Below are 17884 nucleotides of genomic sequence, written 5' to 3' on the forward strand. Positions count from 1 at the left end.
GCTGTTGTTTTTCCTCTTTGTTGGTATTGTGCTAGACTGTGCTTTCATTATCTCATTTTTCAAAATTTCCCAAGCTTCTTGAGTTGTTTTCCCCTTGAGGATTCTCATCCATGGAATCCTTTCCAAGCCCTCTCTAAGTTTATTGAAATTAGCTCTCTTGAAGTCCAAGACTCTAGTTTGACTGTGTTCTATTGCTTGTGCTTCTATAATGTTGAATTCTAATATTGCATGATCACTTCCTCCCAGGGTTCCTATGGCTTCAACACCTTCTATCATTTCATCTCTGTTAGTGAGAATTAGATCCAAAATGGCTAATCCCCTAGTTCCCTTCTCTACTTTTTGGGAGACAAAGTTGTCTGCTAGGTTTGCCAGGAACCTGTTTGATCTTCCACTTGGTGCGGAGTTTGTCTCCCAGTTGATGTCAGGGTAGTTAAAGTCCCCCATTACTATTGTGATGTGCTTCCTACATACCTTAGTTAGCTGACTAGCAAAAAGTTCATCTATTTCCTCTGTTTGGTTGGGTGGTCTGTAGTATACACCTATGGCAATGTCATTTCCCCCCCTTTTATATTGACCCAAATGCATTCAAGACAGTTTTTATCATTGTTGTGCTCTATTTCTGTGGAGATGTAGTTATTTCTTATATAGAGAGCAACTCCACCTCCTCTTTTATTTGGTCTGTTTCTTTTAAATAATTTAAATCCCTCTAGCTGTGTGTTCCATGTGTGGGTTTCATCCCACCATGTTTCCGTAATGGCAACAATATCGTATCTGCCCTCATTAACCTGAATTTCTAGTTCACCCTGTTTGCTGTTCATACTCTGTGCATTGGTGTATAAACATTTGAGTCCTTTGTGAGTGGCCCTGTGTTTCCTTTCTACATAACCTGTGTGGTGCCTGAATTCCCCTATTGTCTTACCACCTATTTGGTTAGTGCACTTTATGTGGCACTCGCTATTAGAGGCTTCATTTTGCTTGATAGTAAGGTTGGTATTCTTGTCCACACACACATCTATGCTACATGCACTGATAGCCCTATAATTTTTAAATTGCCGGGGACAGGGTTGTTCCGTATCAATTAACTCCCTGTCCCCGCTGTTTAGTTTAAATTTCCCTCCAGAAAATCTGTGAATTTATAGCCGAGTAACTCAGTCCCTTTTTTTGATGGATGCAAACCATCTCTTTTGTACATCTTTTGATTGGACCAGCTACTGACATCGTGACTAATATATCCAAAGCCTTCCCCTTTACACCTCTCCTTTAGCCACATATTGAATTGTGCTATGCGCTGGCCTTTTCCGTTTTGCTCTTTATACACTGGTAAAACCTCTGAGAAAGTAAGCCTACAGCCTATTCTGCTAAGTTCCTTCCCCAAGCTCTGGAAATCGTTCTGCACAGAGTACATCTTTTTGGGACAGATCGTTACTGCCAAGATGTACAATAGCCTCCACATCACAGTCCTTGCTGCCATTCTTGATTATTTTAGAAATACGCTTCTTGTCCCTACTGGCAGTAGCACCTGGAAGACACCTGACCTCTTTCAAAGCCTCTGTGTCCTTTCCTAAATTTACATCCCTTATAATTGAATCACCTACCAGAAGGTAGCTTCTCTTTTTGGGTGCCTTTCTATTCTTGCATGACTGATGTGCAATACCTGATTCACACTTCTCCCTGTCGAAATCTAGTTCTTCATCTCGGACCACAATCCCCTGCTTATTTGGGTTATCTTCACAAATACCTTTACCTGTCTCCTTAATGTCCCTATTAAGGTCAGCAAGGGCACTGTAGCTGTTGTGCAGGGACATAGCGAAAGCTTGGTGTCACAAGTTGACTCAGGCTTTCGTCCTTCTGAGGGCAGTAAAATGAGGACCCAGATTGTTGGGGGCAAATATGCTGACTCTGTAAGCTGCTTTGAGAGGGTTGCAAAGCATTGAAGCTGTATATAAGTCTAAGTGGTATTGCTAGTTATACTGCACTGGTGAGACCACACTGTCCAGTTTTGGTCACCGTGATACAAAAAAGATGCTGAAATCCCTAGAAAGAGTGCAGAGAAAAGCAACAAAGATGATCAGGGCTCTGGAGGCTAAATCATATGATGAACAGTTGAGGGGAGTAGGCATGTCTAGTCTAACAAAGAGAAGGACCAGGGGTGACATGATCGCAGTCTTCCAATATTTGAGGGGCTGCCACAGAGAAGAGGGGGGAATCAACTGTGGGAAGAATCCAGAAAGAGAAATATTTTGGGGGATATTAAAAAGGCAGAATATATTTCCCCAAAGGAATAATGGAGAAGATATTTAAAAAGACAGAAACTAACACACACACACCCCAAGTAGAAACTAGCCGAGGCCAGCTTTTAGAAATGCAAATTCAATCATCCTTTCAGAAAAATTGGAGCCAGGAAGCTAGAAACTAAAGAGATTAGAAAGACTCTACAGACAGGAAACATAATAAGATTAACCCACCAATATCAAAAAGGCACACTCAGACTCAGGTCAAGGTACATGCACAGGAAATACAAAGCCTCAGACAGGAACAGGAAACAACCTCAAAAGCCCCAGAAGGTATAAAAACTCACCACTCCCAGCAACATGTGGTCAGCTGCTCCAGAGCCTCATATCTTGTGGTTCTGCTCTTCAACAAACTGAAAACTTCTTTCTAAAGCAGTCTTCATTTTGTTTATTCCCAGCTTGGACTGGACCTTGATGAACATTTTTCTTTCAACACAACCTATTCTCCAAAGCACCTGAAGGCAGGATAAGAAGTAACCGGTAGAGGATCATTAAAGAATTATCCAACCTAGAACCAAGGAGTCGGTGAGAACAGCTTGTCTCCAGAAACTGTGGATGCCCCATCACTGGAGGGTTTGAAGAAGAGGACCGTGTGGCCAGAATAGTATAAGCAGGTCTCCTGCTTGAGCAAGGGATTGGACTGGAAGACCTCCAAGGTCCCCTCCCATCCTGTTATTCCATGTTCTATGTCAGTGTTTCTCAACCTTGACAATTTTAAGGCATGTGGACTTCAACTCCCAGAATTCCACAGCCAGCAATGCTGGCTGTGGAATTCTGGGAGTTGAAGTCCACATGCCTTAAATTGTCAAGGTTGAGAAACACTGTCCTATGTCATTCTTGGTTTTTAGAGTCAGATAGGAAGCAAGGTGTTCCCTAGAGCAGGGGCAGCAGCGGAGAAGGCTCTCTTCCCAGATTTCACCAGCAAAATTCTTTAAACAACAGGGTCCACTACTTAACTCTCCTTGTTTGACCAGATGGGGTAGGTCTTGTCAGACAGAGATAAGACCCCAGGTCACTTGGTCCCATGAAATTAAGATCTTTAAAGGTAATAACCAACACTTTGAATGGGAACCTGGAAGCGTACTGACGCCAAGGCTGCTTGCATAGCAGAGGAATTCTGTATACAGTTCACCACTCTGGGAGCGCCCAAAGCCGCTCCTGCTGTTGCATCTGACACCAACTGCAGGTTCTGGATACTCTTCAAGGGCAGCCACATTGCAGCAATCTGTACAGGAGGTGATCAGGGCAGGACAGAAAGAAGAGCCTCTCGGTCCAGGAAGGGGCATAACTGACACACAGCATGAAGCTGAGCAAAGGCCCTCCTAGCCACAACTGACACCTGCTCCCCAAGAGGGAGTTGTGAGTCCAGGAAGTCCCCCAGATCGCACCCCTGATTCGTCTGGGGCAGTGCAATCCTGTTCAGAAACACAAGAGGGCCCCACCTCCATCTTAGTGGGAAGCCTGACCCACCACATCCAGCTTCCAAGCGCATCACTTTGTTCGCCGGGGACAGGTGCACAGTGGGGTATCCTCTGCCTCCTGAGGCTTAGGGGTGGTCTTGCCCAGAGGTTTCATGGAGATGTTCGAAAGGAGCGGAGAGAGCAGTGAGGCCTCTGCAGCCCCCAGAAGAGCTTGGGCCATAAGCAGCACCTCTCGCTCCCCATCAACCGAGACCAGCCTCAGAGGAAGGAGGCGGACCAGCACAAAACTCTGGCGCCTGCCCCCAGCTCCCAAAGCCCCAAAAAACCCCAAACATGGTCGATGGTATTGAAGGCTGCTGAGAAGCCACGAAGAAGGACCAGGATAGAGATACTGCCTTCTTCCTATTCCCACCAGAGGCCATCCAGAGGTTTGACCAGTATTGCTACTCTCCTGCTTCTGGGTCTGAAACCTGTCTGGAAGGGATGCAGATAATCCATCTCATCCCGTGGAGCTGCAAGGCACCTCCCTTCCCTAGAAAGGGGAGGCGAGAGGCTGAGTGACAATTATCCAGAATGGCAGGGTGGGTACAGGCGAGGCTTCTTGAGAAGGGGGTGTAGCTGCGACTCTTAAAAGGGTGCTGGGAATGCACCGTCCTTCGGACTTGCCCCAGGTCCCCTCCTGGGTCACCTGGACCAGCCAGGAGGATTGGCTGCGCTTAAAATGCCCGAGAACCTGGCCCACTTCTGGTCTGTCAGGATTGAACCCTTTTCAGATAACGGGGCAAGCCTGTCCCCTCCAGGGGATCTGCGCTCTGCTGGGTCTCCAACTCAGAACGGATCCGAGCAATTTCGCCTGGGTAAAAGTGACCCTTTCGTCAGCTCCTTCCATCTTCCGGGGTGGGTTTCTTTGGGGTCTGGGGGCTTGATAGCGTCTGCCTGGGCAAGAAGGCCCTTGCCGCACCTTTACTGAGCTGCACATCCTCTCTTCCTCCCTGCCCTGTTCCCGAAATCACCATTTCCACAGAGACAGAACAGCATTTGGATCCTCCTGCTTTCTCCTGGTCCCTTACTCAAATGTTGCCATATAAAATCAGCCGTAGCGTCGCCTCCGTGGGCGTTTTCTTACTAGGAATTTGTCTTCCTAAAGTTTGCCTCTCTCGCCAACCTTTGCTCATTTTCTACCTTGGCCTCCCTGGCCCCATGCAGACACTCCTGGGCAGAGGTTTTGCAGATGTCTTTTTTGTAGGGCCTCCCTCCCATTTTCATTAAGCATCTCTCCTTAGTCCCAGTTTCCTTCTGGGAAGTTGCTTGTCCGACCACTTTACCTTCTTTAGACGATTTTCTTCTTCACTGACACATCATCTGATGTGATGCTTCCCCTAACTCCCTTTTCCAAAAGTCTTAACTGGCTACAAAACCTTTGCTCTCTTGAGGTTTTTTTCCCCAGACTATCTTTTTTACTGTTTTGCTTAGTTTATGAAAATTTGCCTTCCTAAAATCCATAGTTTGAGTATGACATTTTCTACCCAGTTTTGTTTGAAAACAATCAGGGGTTCTAAGTTGCATTCATGAGAAGGGGAAGCAAAGGAACACAAAGGAGGGGGTGGGGGGGGTAGATGGGGAGGGGAAAGGCCAGTGCTGCCGATATTGCTGATGTGTCTTCTTTCCTTCCTTCCTTCCTTCTTTCCTGCCTGCTGCTGGTTTGGGACTTCCCTCTTTTAGCCCAAAGAGAAAATTTCTGAGTGCACACGGACCTCTTGCACAATTCTGGGCATTTCTGGCTTCCGGAACAGAATGGGGTGGGGATGTATGGGGAGAGTGAATGGGAAGGGGGTGCTGCTGCTGAGTGGGTCTCTGTCCCCCACCCCGGCCTCAGACTCGGACATTTGAGTGGGAGAGTCTGAAGGGCCCGGGGACCAAGCTCTCCCTTTGCCCTCCCCGACAGCAGCCAGAACAGGGAAGGGCTGACCGGGGAGCTGCTTGGGCTTTCCCCCTCCTGGAGCTGGAAGGGGGCAGGTCCAAAACGAGCCTTCCTGGAATGTGTGAGGGGGGGGGACCTGGGGGAGAGGTTACAGCAGGCCAGGGGAGCAGCTGGCAGTCCTGGCACGGCCCCCCACCACAGAAGCAGTAGCCTCCATGGAGCTCCCACAGGTATGCGCAGGTGGGAAGGAGGGTGGCAACAATGGGGGGTCGCCTGCTCGGACCCCACATTTTTTTTCGGAGAAGAAGAGAGGGTGGAATGGGGGTTTCAGGCCAGGCTTAGTCTCTGCCAGCCACTTTTGATGGACAGCTGGGAAGAAAAGTTGTTCCCCTGCCTCCCCCCTTGTCCTCTTGCAACAGCCCTCCCTCCGTGACCCCCCCAGCTTTGTGCTTCTGTCAAGCTCTATAGCAGCACCCCCACCCCACCCCTGTGTGGTTTAGCCTTTAATGGGGAAAGGAGCACTCACAGCTTCAGAGTCTTGGGGGGAAGGGGGCAAGGAAGGCCCTGGCCCTTTTCCATTCATTGGGCTCTGGGTCTGCCGGCTACTTGGAAGAGGTGTGCCTGCTGCCACTGCAGCCGCTAGACAAGCTTAAGGATCCCTGCTTTTCTGTACCTGGGGGGGGGGAGACTCTCAGCAGCCATAATTTCCTCAGGAAGGTTGCAAGTTTAGGAGATGCTTCAAAAGTTGAACATTGCTTATCATTTCCCTGGCAGCGGCTGGCCCTTTTATCAGGTGAAGCCCAAACCGTTTGTGTTTCCCCCCCCAAAACCTGGGCTTCATCAAAGCCTTGCAAACTCTTGGCATCGCTGCTGAGTCCCCAGATTTAATTCACCCAGCTGAATGACAGTGTCGTATCTGCAGAAGCACAATCTTGTGCCTTCCTTATCAAAGACCCACCCTGAGTTCAAAGTCTACCCCCCCCCCTTGCCTCCTTCCTGCTCATTTTCATCCAGGCTGCTCTCCTTGCAAAGCCCGTCTGTTACCAAACAACTACTGCATTTTGTGGGTAATGCAAGGAGAAGGACGCTTCTTCAGTTCCCCCCACCCCCGGACCTCCTTTGGCAAGGGCTGCACAGGCACAGAGGGTAACGTGGCTGGGATGGGAGGCAGAGCGGCTGGCAGGGCAAAGACCGGCCTTTCTTCCGGCTAGTTGGATCTGGACCAGTTGAGACCTGCCCTTCACAAGCATCTTATTTCTAGCCTGAGTCAGAAAAAGTGAGGCATTGATCAGAGGGATAATAATGGTAACAATTATTAATTAATGACTAATACAACATGTCAGGAGGGGTTGGTGGTGGAAGCCATTGCTTGACAGCTCCAGAAGATCCTGGATGAAATAGATTGCCTGTAGCTCTGCCAGCCAGGGTGCCTGCCTTGGTCGTCCCTTGTTGATCATCCCTGATGAGAGGAGCCGGTCCATCCTCTCTCTCCTTGACCTCTCGGTGGCTTTAGATGCCATCGGCCATTCTGGCCTGTCTGCAGGATTTGGGACTGGCCTATTTCCAGTCGGTGTGGATAGGGGGCAAGAGGCCCATCCCAAGGCCACTCCTCTGTGGGGCACGGGGGGGGGGGCAGTGCTCTCTGCTGCTTTTCACCATGGGACACCGTGCGTGTGTGTGTGTGTGTGTGTGTGTGTGTATGTGTGTGTGTGTGTGTGTGTGTGTATTGTTGCTGATGCTTAGCTCTGCCTCTCCACCCCTGGTGATGCTGTGGCTGCCCTTTCATGGGGCCTGTGGGGAGCTGTGGGGGGGGTCTGGATGGGGGACAGCAGGCTTCAACTGAATCCTGGCAAGGTGGAACGGCTGTGAATACGTGGAGTTTTGGGATCCAAAGATTTCTCACCTTTAATCCTGGATGGGACTGCACTGCCCCGGACAGACCCAATGCCAAACTTACTTAGAAACATAGGAAACTAACTGCAGGAAAATCCCAAACCTGTTTAAACTCAGTTACGTCAGGAAGTTAGTTCCAAGCTTCCACTATTTCTGTGAAGTCACCCTTTCTGATGTGGCTTTTGAACTTCTCTCCTGCCAGTCTGAGGTTATGTCCCTGTGTTCTTGATTTTTGCTTAATATTTAAAATGCTGCCTTCTGGGACCTTATTCTATTTTATATTCTCCTTTTGGAGTTTGCCTAGACTCCTAGACCTCCTGACGCCTGCTCGAGGAATGGGTGGCTGTCGTGGCTAGGAAACTGTTTGTACAACTTTGTGTTTTGTACCAATTGTACCTTTTTTTTTGGATCATGAGGCCCAGTGCACAATTACTAATGCCCTGGTCATCTCGTGTTTGGTTTATTTCAATATGCACTACACAGGGCAGCCCTTGAAGGATATCCAAAAAGCTATTATTAGTCCAGAATGCAGCAACCTGAACATTTTTGGAAAAATCTTTGTCAAAAAGTCTACTAGACAGCATCACCATCAGATGGATTTGTAACTGGCTGACAAACTGTACTCAACAAGTCGTCCTTAATGGAACTGAATCTATACGGAGGGAGGTAAGCAGTGGGGTGCCACAAGGCTCCATCTTAGGCCCAGGACTCTTCAATATCTTTTTCAATGACTTAGATGAGGGAATTGAAGGGGAACTCATCAAGTTTGCAGATGGCAGGAATAACCAACACCCCAGAAGACAAGCTCAGGATCCAAAAAGATCTTGATAGACTTAAATAATGGGCCCTATCCAACAAAATGAATTTTAATGTAGAGAAAATTAAGGTTTTACACTTAGGCAAGAAAAATCAAATGTACAGGTACAGATTAGGTGAAACTGGCTCAATAGCAGTAACTGTTAGATCTGGGAGCTCTAGTGGACGGTCATTTAAATGAGAGCCAGCCGGGTACGGCAGCGGCCAAATAAAGCCAGTGCAGACCTAGATTGCCTTAGGAGAGGGACAGAATGAAGGTCATGTGAAGCCTTAGTACCTGTCAGGGCTGCCTCCGTTCAATCCCTGGAAAAGAAAAACCTTTGGCTCCATAGACTGAGAGAAAAGGTACTTTTACAAGGAAAGAAATGAATGCAGTCAGGCAAGATCTGAAGCAAAATTCACGCAAAGAAACAGCCCACCCCCCTCAGCCCACCTTTACCATCCCCCTCCTTTACCATCTTCTACCAGTAGCAAAACCATCTATCTTTGTTTTCTTTTTGCTACAGGAACTGGGAGTAAATGTTACTTTAGCTTTCTTGCAATCTTCAATTTTCCTAACTCTCTGCAGATATTAGAGACTAGTTGCTTTCATGGAAATTGCATCCGTCTTCCATTTCCTGTTAATTTTTTCTTTCAACTTTTAAGCAACTCGTAACTTCCTCTTGACTTGTAACTTAATTAAGTGCTCCTGATGCATCCAGAATGTGTCTCTAGCCTGAGTCCTGTTTTTCTTCTCCTGGAAAGACGTGTGATTGCACTTTATTTCCTTCTGCTTGAGAAATTCCCATCCCTCCTGATTCTTTTTTACCCATGGGGTCTCCTCCAGGACTTCTTGAAGCTTCCTGAAACTGACTGTCCTGAAGCCCAGTGTGCACCTTGATCTCTTTCTCCCATCCCAGGCAGCGAATCAGAGCCAGGGGCCCCAATCCACCCCTCGTTCCTTCTTCAGCCTTCTGGAAAGGGAAACCGGCAGCAGGAGCACGGAGGGAGACCTGGCCCTATTGTCCAGCAAAGGTCCCAAGAACTGGAGTTTCCCATTTGGGCTAAGCCTCTCCTCCCTGGGAGTTTTGTAATCGGGTCCCGTAGCACATGGCCACAATTAACCAATTTGTTTCTTCCCTGCCTTGGATGTTCTTGTGCTCAGATCCGTAGATTTCAGTACATACGTGGTCTTTCTTCCCAAAGACCGCTGTTCCTCCTCCTCTTCCTCCCTAATCTGGCTTGTTCCGTTATATTCTTCATTCCTTCCTTTCATCTCAAGTGTTCCACAAAGGCCTACAAAGCCCCATCTGCCCACTGCGTAGCTTTGGCCAAGGGGCTCTTGCATCACATTCATCAGAAACAGAAGATGTAAGCTGGATTACCGCCCCGCCCCTCGTCAAGCCGTTGCCTCTTGCGGGATGGGATGCCCCTCGGGACAGCAGGGACCATACTGGGCAGCTTTTCTTTAATAGATATTTGATTAAGTTTTTATAGTTACAAATCTTTAGTGCTTAATAAACAACGTGTTGTCTGGGTTCACATATTTAACATTGATAGTAATACAACTTCCATTTCTACTCTCGATTCCGCTTTTCTAGCCCTTTATAAAAATTATCCCATGTTTGAAAATACTCTGTATCTTCTTTCCCTTTCATTTTATTTATTTATTTATTTATGAGACTTATATACCGCTTTAAGTGCAAGCACTCTCTAAGCAGTGTACACCAGTAAGCAATGTATATATATTTTCAATGTAAGCTTATCCATTTCCACACAATCCCAACTTTTCCTTATTATATCTTCATCTGATGGTGTTTCTTAGTTTTTCCAATACTGTGCAAATGTAATTCTCGCTGCTGTTAATGCAAATATTAAATATATACATTTTTTGTCATAGTTCTCTGTAATTATACCTAAAAGAAATAGTTCTGGCTTAAAATCTATGTTTTCTTAACATTTTCTGTAACCAAATGTGTATTTTTGACCTTTTTTTTTTTTTGCTTTAGGGCCCGATGATAGCACATGCCTGGCTTTTGCCTACATTTCCAACAGTTACTAGACATATTTTTAAACATTTTTGCTAATCTTGCAGGCGGTAAATGCCATCTATAAAACATTTTATATACGTTTTCTTTATAAGTAGCTGCCCTTGTTATTTTATAGTTTCTTTCCCACAAATTTTGCCATTTTTCTCATTCTACATTGTGCCCAAATTTTTTTGCCCAAGTTATCATTGTTTCTTTAACTTGTTCATCTTCCATCTTTAGAGTTAACAAAAATTTATGGAGTTTTTAAATCAATTTTTCATCTGGTGACAATAGTATCTGGTCAAAGACTGTTTGATCTTTTTTATATCTCACTTGCATTTGCAAGCGTGGCTATCATTAGCTCAATACCCTGTTCTTCCAATTCTTGTTCCGTTTGTAATTTCCCATCAGTATTCAAAATGTCTCTGTATGTTACAAGTTTCTCATAGTTGATTAAATTTGGGTGCACAAATGTTCCATTGTCGAGATCCATCCTGGTATTTTCATATAGATTTTCATTTTTATCTTTTCCCATGTCAGAAATAAGGTATTTCTTATATAATGATTTTGAAAGTATTTATGGATTTTGTTCTTCCCATACCATAGAAAAGCATGCCATCCAAGTTGTAGGTCATGTAGTATTTTGTGTCTAAGGGCTATCCATTCTTTTAACCATGTTAATACAGCTGCTTGATAATATAGAACCCAGTCTGCTAGCCCAAATCCTCCATTTGTTTTGCTTCTTGTAGCAATTTCAGTCTTATTCTAGCTTTTTTTCCCTTGCCAGATAAATTTCAAAATCAATGCATTTAGGTTATCAAAAAAAATTTTATAGGTATTGTTTGGAATAGGAAAAGTAGTTTTGGTAAAATATTCATTTTCACTATCGCTATTCTTCCGAAAATTGATAACTGCAATTTTTTTCATCTTTCCAAATCTGATTTTATTTGTTTTAATAGTTTAAGATAGTTATCTTCTTTTAATGTCACACACCTTGCTGTTAAGTATATCCCCAGGTATTTAATTTTTTTAACTATCTGGGCTTAAACTTAAATACTCTGGCCACCTAATGAGAAGGAAGGATTCACTGGAGAAGGGCCTAATGCTGGGAAAGATGGAGAGCAAGAAAAGAAGGGGACGACAGAGAAGGAGGGGGCTGGATGGAGTCCCTGAAGCAGGAGGCGTGAGCTTCAGTGGACTCCAGAAGATGGTAGAGGACAGGAAGGCCTGGAGGAACGTTGTCCATGGGGTCGCGATGGGTCGGACACAACATCGCAACTAACAACAACAAACTACCTGGAGATCTGTTTTTCTGACAGTTGATTTTTTTGTTTATCTGTAAGATTTTTAACTATCACTTTAGTCTTATCTGTTTATTTTCAATCCTGCTACTTCTCCAAATTCTTCAATCTTTGTCAAAAATTTAAGGCTTGTCTCCAAAGGATTTTCTAATATAAATACCAAATTGTCCACGAATGCTTGTAATTTATATTTTTCATCTTTTATCTCCATACCTTTAATTTCTGGATGCTGTCTAACATTTCTATTCAGCACTTCCAGAGTTAAATAATGAAGATAGTAGACACCCTTGTCTTGTACTTTTTTTAATATTAAAATTCTCTGTAAAATCTCCATTTACAATTACTTTAGCCATTTGTCTATGGTAAATTGTTTTAATTATACATAAAGTTTTCTCCAAAATCCATATAGTTTAATAGTTGTACCATAAATTGCCAGTTGACATTATCAAAAGCTTTCTGTGCATTTAAAAAGATTAATGCCATTTGTTTCCCTGGATGCATTTCGTAATATTCCAAGGTATCTAAGATCATTCTTAGGTTGTTCTTTATTTTCTCTTTGGTAAAAATCCATTTTGGTCTGAATGTATAAATTCAATCAAAAATCTCTTCAATCTTTCTGCTATTATTGAGGCAAAGATTTTGTAATCCACATTTAATAACAATATTAGTCTATAATTGTTTACCTGAGTCAGGTCTGAATCTTTTTTTGATATTAAAGTGATATAGGCTTCTATCCATGTATTTCATAGTTTGGCCTCTACTAATACTTCATTACATACTTCTTGCATTAATGGGCTTAGTATATCTTGTAGGCTTTTATAAAATTCTGCGGGTAGCCCATCTGGGCCTGGTGTCAGTTTTCATGTCATAGTGAGACGGATGCAGGAAAGCAGGGCTCTGCCTCCCATGTTTGACTTCGCCCTGCTGGAGGCCTGAAAAGTGCCTAAAGTCGCCCCAGAGAGGCGACGAAGGGACCCTCGTAGATCATGGACTGATGGTGGTCAGTTTGTTTGATCTGAAGAAGCCCTCTAAACCAGCTGGTGAAAGATTGGCTGCAGCTCGGCAGCCAGTCGGAAGCTACCAACAGCCAGGGGAAAAGCACCAACTACCAAAATTAAGCAACACGTTGGAACTGGGTGAGAGGTTGTTTTTTTTTTCCTGCTCTACTTTAAAAAAAAAATTCCCTGGAAAAAAGAACCCCAAAAGGCAAAGCTCCCAGAAGCAAGAGCGTGTTTGTGGGGGGGGGGTCTTGATGCCCCTCCCACTAGAAGAATAGCGGTGATTTACATCTCGTGGAGAAAAATAGACTATAAAACTAAAATAGAAATAATTTAAAGTTTAACACTGAAAAATTTGGGAGACTTAATATCTTGGAAATATCTTGGAAACTTTATTTGCTTGAAAAAATATCTGACTGAGCTCTTGAGAAATAAGTCCTGGTTGAAAGATAGATCTTTAATGACATCTAGTGGTAGAAAAGAAGAACAACACTAATACTTTTCTTTTTTTCCCTCTGTACCTTGTTTGGAAAGAATGACCTTGGCTTGAAGCCTAGACAGAGATAGCAAGCTAGGCTGGTTGATGTGCCTGAACTCCTCAGCCTTGTAGGTTACAGGTGGGAAAGAAGAGGAACTCTTGGGGCTGTTTTTCTGCTGGATGGGTTATAAATATAAACTACTTTGAAGCCAGCTGGCTTTCCTGGATTATAAACTTCGCTTGAGCTGCAATATTAAGAACTATTCAGAGACAGAAAAATGACATTTGGTTGTTCTCTTTGAAAGAGGCCTTATGGATTATTAACTTGGAATAGTGGGGCCTTGAAGATTATAATTTTGGGCTGACTGATGATCTTGGTTTATTGGACAACTGCTTGGAGTTGGTGCTGAAACAGAAAAGTGGATTATAAATTTTTTCTTCCCCTTTTATTTTTATGGGGAACTTTAGGATTATAGATCATAATCTTCAAGAGCTATCTAGAAACAGAAAAAAAATCTGACTCTTGGCAACTCCCTTTGGGGGAGGCCTTGTGGATTATTAATTTTACGTAACAGACCTTTTGGATTACAAATTGGAGCTGTTTGATAATGTTGGACCTTTGGATAATTATTGGAGTTGAGATTGAAAGACAGAATTGGATTATAAACTCTCTTTCCTCAATAGTATGTCACCTGTTCCATGAGTTTGTTGTTTGAAAATCCCTCTTTTTGGTTGATGGATGTGTTTTGCCTTATTTCTTCTTCTCTGTTCTAGGTAATTGTGCCTATTTTATTCCCTATCCTTTTTTCTGCCTGTTTGTGCTCGTTTTTCTGCCTTGTTCTTTATTTAACCTTCTTACTATTATGATAGTTTTATTTATCCTTTTCTTCCCGCTATTTTTTAAAAAGTTTTTGAGCTCCAATTCCTTTTTATTTATTTTTTTCTTTTCTATTGGGACCCCAAACTTGATTGTTGCCTTCACTTCCCTTTTTCGCTGCTCCGGCCTCTTGTTGTTTTCTCTGCCAGCTCTCTTCTGTCTTTCAGGGCTCGTCTCTGCTCTGGTGAGGCCTGCCATTCAGCTTTCCCGTGGACTCAGCTCTGCTGTCTGGTCTGCTCCTCTCAGCTGGCCACTCAGCTTCAGGGATCAGAGAGCTCTCTAGCTTGCAGTGTCTCTGTTGCTGCTGCTGTTGCTGCATTTCTCCCTTCCTCAGATTTTGCCGCCACCAATGCCTCATTTCAGGTACTGGAGCCCAGTCTTGGAAAGTGTTCTAAGTTGGAGGAAATACAATGTAACAATAATAATAATGATGATGATGATGATGATGATGATGGTGGTGGTGGTGGTGGAAGGGACCTTGGAGGTCATCTAGTCCAACCCCCTGCTCAGGCAGGAAACCCTATACCATTTCAGTCAAATGGCTGTCCAGTCTTCACCGCTTCTGGAGGCAGGTTGTTCCACTGGTTAATTGTTCTCACTGTCAGGAAGTTCCTCCTTAGTTTCAGGTTGCTTCTCTCCTTGATTAGTTTCCATCCGTTGCTTCTTGTCCTGCCTTCAGGCGCTTTGGAAAATGTACACTCAATGCTTTTCTTTCTGTTCCAGTTGCCGCCATGGAACCACTCGGAGCTGCCTTCCAATAACACGTCTCCCTGCTTGGAGAGGGCAGACTTCCAGTACATCCTCTTCCCTGTAGTTTATACTTTGGTCTTCCTCCTCGGCCTGGGAGGGAATCTCTTTGTATTGGGCTACTTCCTCCAGACCAGGTCGGCCACTGCCCCGGCCAATGTCTTCCTGGTGAACTTGGCCACCCTTGACCTGCTCTTTGTGCTCACCTTGCCCATCCGCATCGCTTACCATGCCCGCCATAACAACTGGACCTTTGGCGAAGCCCTCTGCAAAATCACCGGCTGCCTCTTCTTTGCCAACCTCTATGGCAGCTCCCTCTTCCTGGCCTGCATCTGCCTCGAGCGCTACGTGGCGGTGGTCCATCCGCTGAAGCACCTCCAGTTCCGGCAGCTGCGCTACCGCCTGGGGGCTGCTTTGGGGGTGTGGCTGATCCTTATTGCGGCCATCCTGTTCCTGGCCCTCCGTGGGCCCCTGACCAGCTCCTTTGCTGATGGCCGCACCGCATGCCTGGAGAACTTCTCCTCCAGTTCCTGGAAGGGGCGCATCTCGGGCGTCAGCATCTTTGCTGCTGTGGTTGGCTTCCTGCTGCCTCTTCTTCTGATCGGCATCTGCTACCCTCTGATCGCCTGGCGTCTCCTGACTTCCCCTGGGTTGCAGGCAAGTTCCCGAGCAGCCAAACGCAAAGCCCTGCGGACGGTGATGGTGGTCCTTGGCGTTTTCCTGGTCTGCTTTGCACCGTATCACATCGTGCAGCTGGTTCACACGTTAGGCCGTGTGGGGGTCCTGGGTGACTGCACCCTCATCCGCACCACCTATGTGGCTCGTCGCATCACTATGGCACTGACCAGCCTCAATGCCTGCCTGGACCCACTGGTTTATTACTTTGCGGCCGAGCGATTTGCCCGGCAATCCGGCTGGTGGAAGTGCACCTGTTGTCAGCCAGAGAGCCCCCAGCGGCCTCTGGGGCTGCCCAGGTTGATTGCCAGCAAGGCCTCGTCTTCTGGAGAAACCACAATGGTTGGCACAGAGCAGTGAGCAGAGAAATTCTGTCCCTCAACCCTACAGTCTGCCTTGTTCCCACTGCATGAGAGGAATGGAGACGTTTATCATTGCTACACAGGTGTGAACTTGGTGCTTATACCAGGAACGGACTGGAAATGAGCGAGCTAAGGAGACTCAAGGCAGTGGCGCTTATCCGCCTTTCCCTGGTTCCCGGGCTGAGCTGCCCAAGGCCATGACGGGCCACCGCTTCTCCTTTCTCTCCCTCCTACGTGAGGCTCTTCTTGTGGGGTTGCTCTGCTGAGTATGCTGGGAATGTATAGGGAAAGGATAGATGCTGTCCAAATTATTTCTCTTATTCAAAACCCTTTTAAGTGGAAAGGGCAGAATAGATATATGAGGCTTTTAATTTTGGAACCACTTGTGGCCTCATCTGGCAGTCCCACCCAGGCTCTTGTTTGACGGGAGGAAAAGGAAGGTCCTCGGATGAGGCAGAATGACTGAATCCCAAACCCTGCCCTTACTATTTTTTGGCTGCCTTCCAAAATAAATATTTTTGTGAGAAAATGTTTGTAAGGACAAAAAAAAAAAAAAAAAAAAAAATCAGAAGGAATATTATGAGCTGCAATTTGCTAATTAACAGGAAAACATTGCATATAATGTAGTTACAATTTATGTGGTGACAATAAAATTTTTCAAACAAATGTAGCGTGCTGAGATATTGGCAAAAGCGCTGAAAAAAGTGGTTAGGTTTAAGGCTTAGGGTCAGGGTGAAGGCTAGTGTTATGGTTAAGGGGTAGTTTGGGTTGGGTTTAAGGGTTAGGGTTAGGGGATAGGGCAGGGGTAGGCAACCCAAAACACTCAAAGAGCCACTTGGACCCGTTTCCCACCGAAAACAAAACACCGCAAAACCCTTTTGATATCTAAAATGAAGATAACACTGCATATATCCTTTTTTACCTTTAATGTATGTATGTATGTATGTGTGTGTGTGTGTGTGTGTGCTTGTGTGTGTATATATAAAATAAAGGTAAAAAAGGATATATGCAGTGTTATCTTCATTTTAGATGTCAAAAGGGTCTCTGACTCTCTTTTCTTTCTCTTTCCTCTCTCCCTCCCTTTTCTCTCTTTCTCTCTCTCTTTCCTCTCCCTCTCTTTCTCTCTCTTTTCTCTCTCTCTCTCTTCCCTCTTTCTCTCTTTCCTCTCTCTCCTCTCTCTTTCCTCTCTTTCTCTCTTTCCTCTCTCTCTCTTCTCACTCTTTCTCTTTCCTCTCTCTTTCTCTCTCTCTCTGTAAAAGTAATCCTGATCTATATGATGTTGTCTTATATGGCTGACACAGTAACATGAAAAGAAGGGGCACAAACTAGATCCATCTTCTGGTAATCTTAGAGGACAGTGTGATGTTTGTAAGCAATATAGTCCTGCACTGAAAAGTGAGCTGAGGAACTGACTTGGGTGTTGCTGAACTATAATACCTGCTGATAGGACTCTGGGAGTTGTAGTTCAATCCTATCTGGAGGATCAAAGATTTCCTTCCCAGATATATAGTATGTTTAGAGAAGACATGAGGAAGAACACCAATAAAGCTCCCTTATGCCATTAATCTTTTGTGCAGGAGCACAGTGTCTTAATGGCAATGAAATTACCCTGGTGAACTGGGAATTTCCAAAGATTATAGCTAACAATGAATTTAGCAAAGTGCCTGTGGCACAAAACTCCAATTTATACAACGTATGGGTGAGGAGGGGGAGCAGGATGGGAGGTGGTGGTGGCATGGTACGGCCGCCGCATTCTCAGCCAAACGGGTGGGGACGGGGAGCAGGACGGGAGGCAGTGGCTTTGGTGGTGGTGGTGCAGCCCAGCCGCCGCGTTCTAAGCTGAACGGGCGTGGAGGGGGAGCAGGATGGGAGGCAGAGGCTCTGGTGGCAGTGGCGCGGCCCAGCCGCTACCACCGCCACATCCTCAGCTGAATGGGTGGGGAGGGAAAGCAGGATGGGAGGCAGTGGCTCCGGTGGTAGTGGCCTGGCCCAGCTGCCGCGTTCTAAGCCGAATGGGCAGGGAGGAGGAGCAGGATGGGAGGCAGCAGCTCCGGTGGTAGTGGCACAGCCCAGCCGCCGCATCCTCAGCCGATTG

General features: G+C 45.5%; 1 protein-coding gene across 2 annotated transcripts; it reads left to right on the plus strand.

Moving 5' to 3' along the window:
* Nucleotides 1-5400: 5400 nt before the first annotated feature.
* On the plus strand, nt 5401-16383 carry LOC120307578 (lysophosphatidic acid receptor 6-like). 2 transcript variants are annotated; one of them, XM_039342458.1, is made up of 2 exons: nt 5401-5863; nt 14729-16383. In XM_039342458.1, the coding sequence occupies exons 1-2, from the start codon at nt 5849-5851 to the stop codon at nt 15785-15787; spliced, it is 1074 nt and encodes a 357-aa protein (XP_039198392.1). In that variant the 5' UTR covers nt 5401-5848; the 3' UTR covers nt 15788-16383. The 2 variants fall into 2 exon arrangements, with proteins under 2 accessions (XP_039198392.1, XP_039198391.1); XM_039342457.1 differs by lacking the exon at nt 5401-5863 and adding an exon at nt 6181-6426.
* The last annotated feature ends 1501 nt before the right edge of the window (nt 16384-17884 follow it).

Source organism: Crotalus tigris, unplaced genomic scaffold (genome assembly GCF_016545835.1).
Source record: "Crotalus tigris isolate CLP2741 ecotype Arizona unplaced genomic scaffold, ASM1654583v1 scf7180000017791.1120302, whole genome shotgun sequence".
NCBI classification, from domain to species: Eukaryota; Metazoa; Chordata; class Lepidosauria; order Squamata; family Viperidae; genus Crotalus; species Crotalus tigris.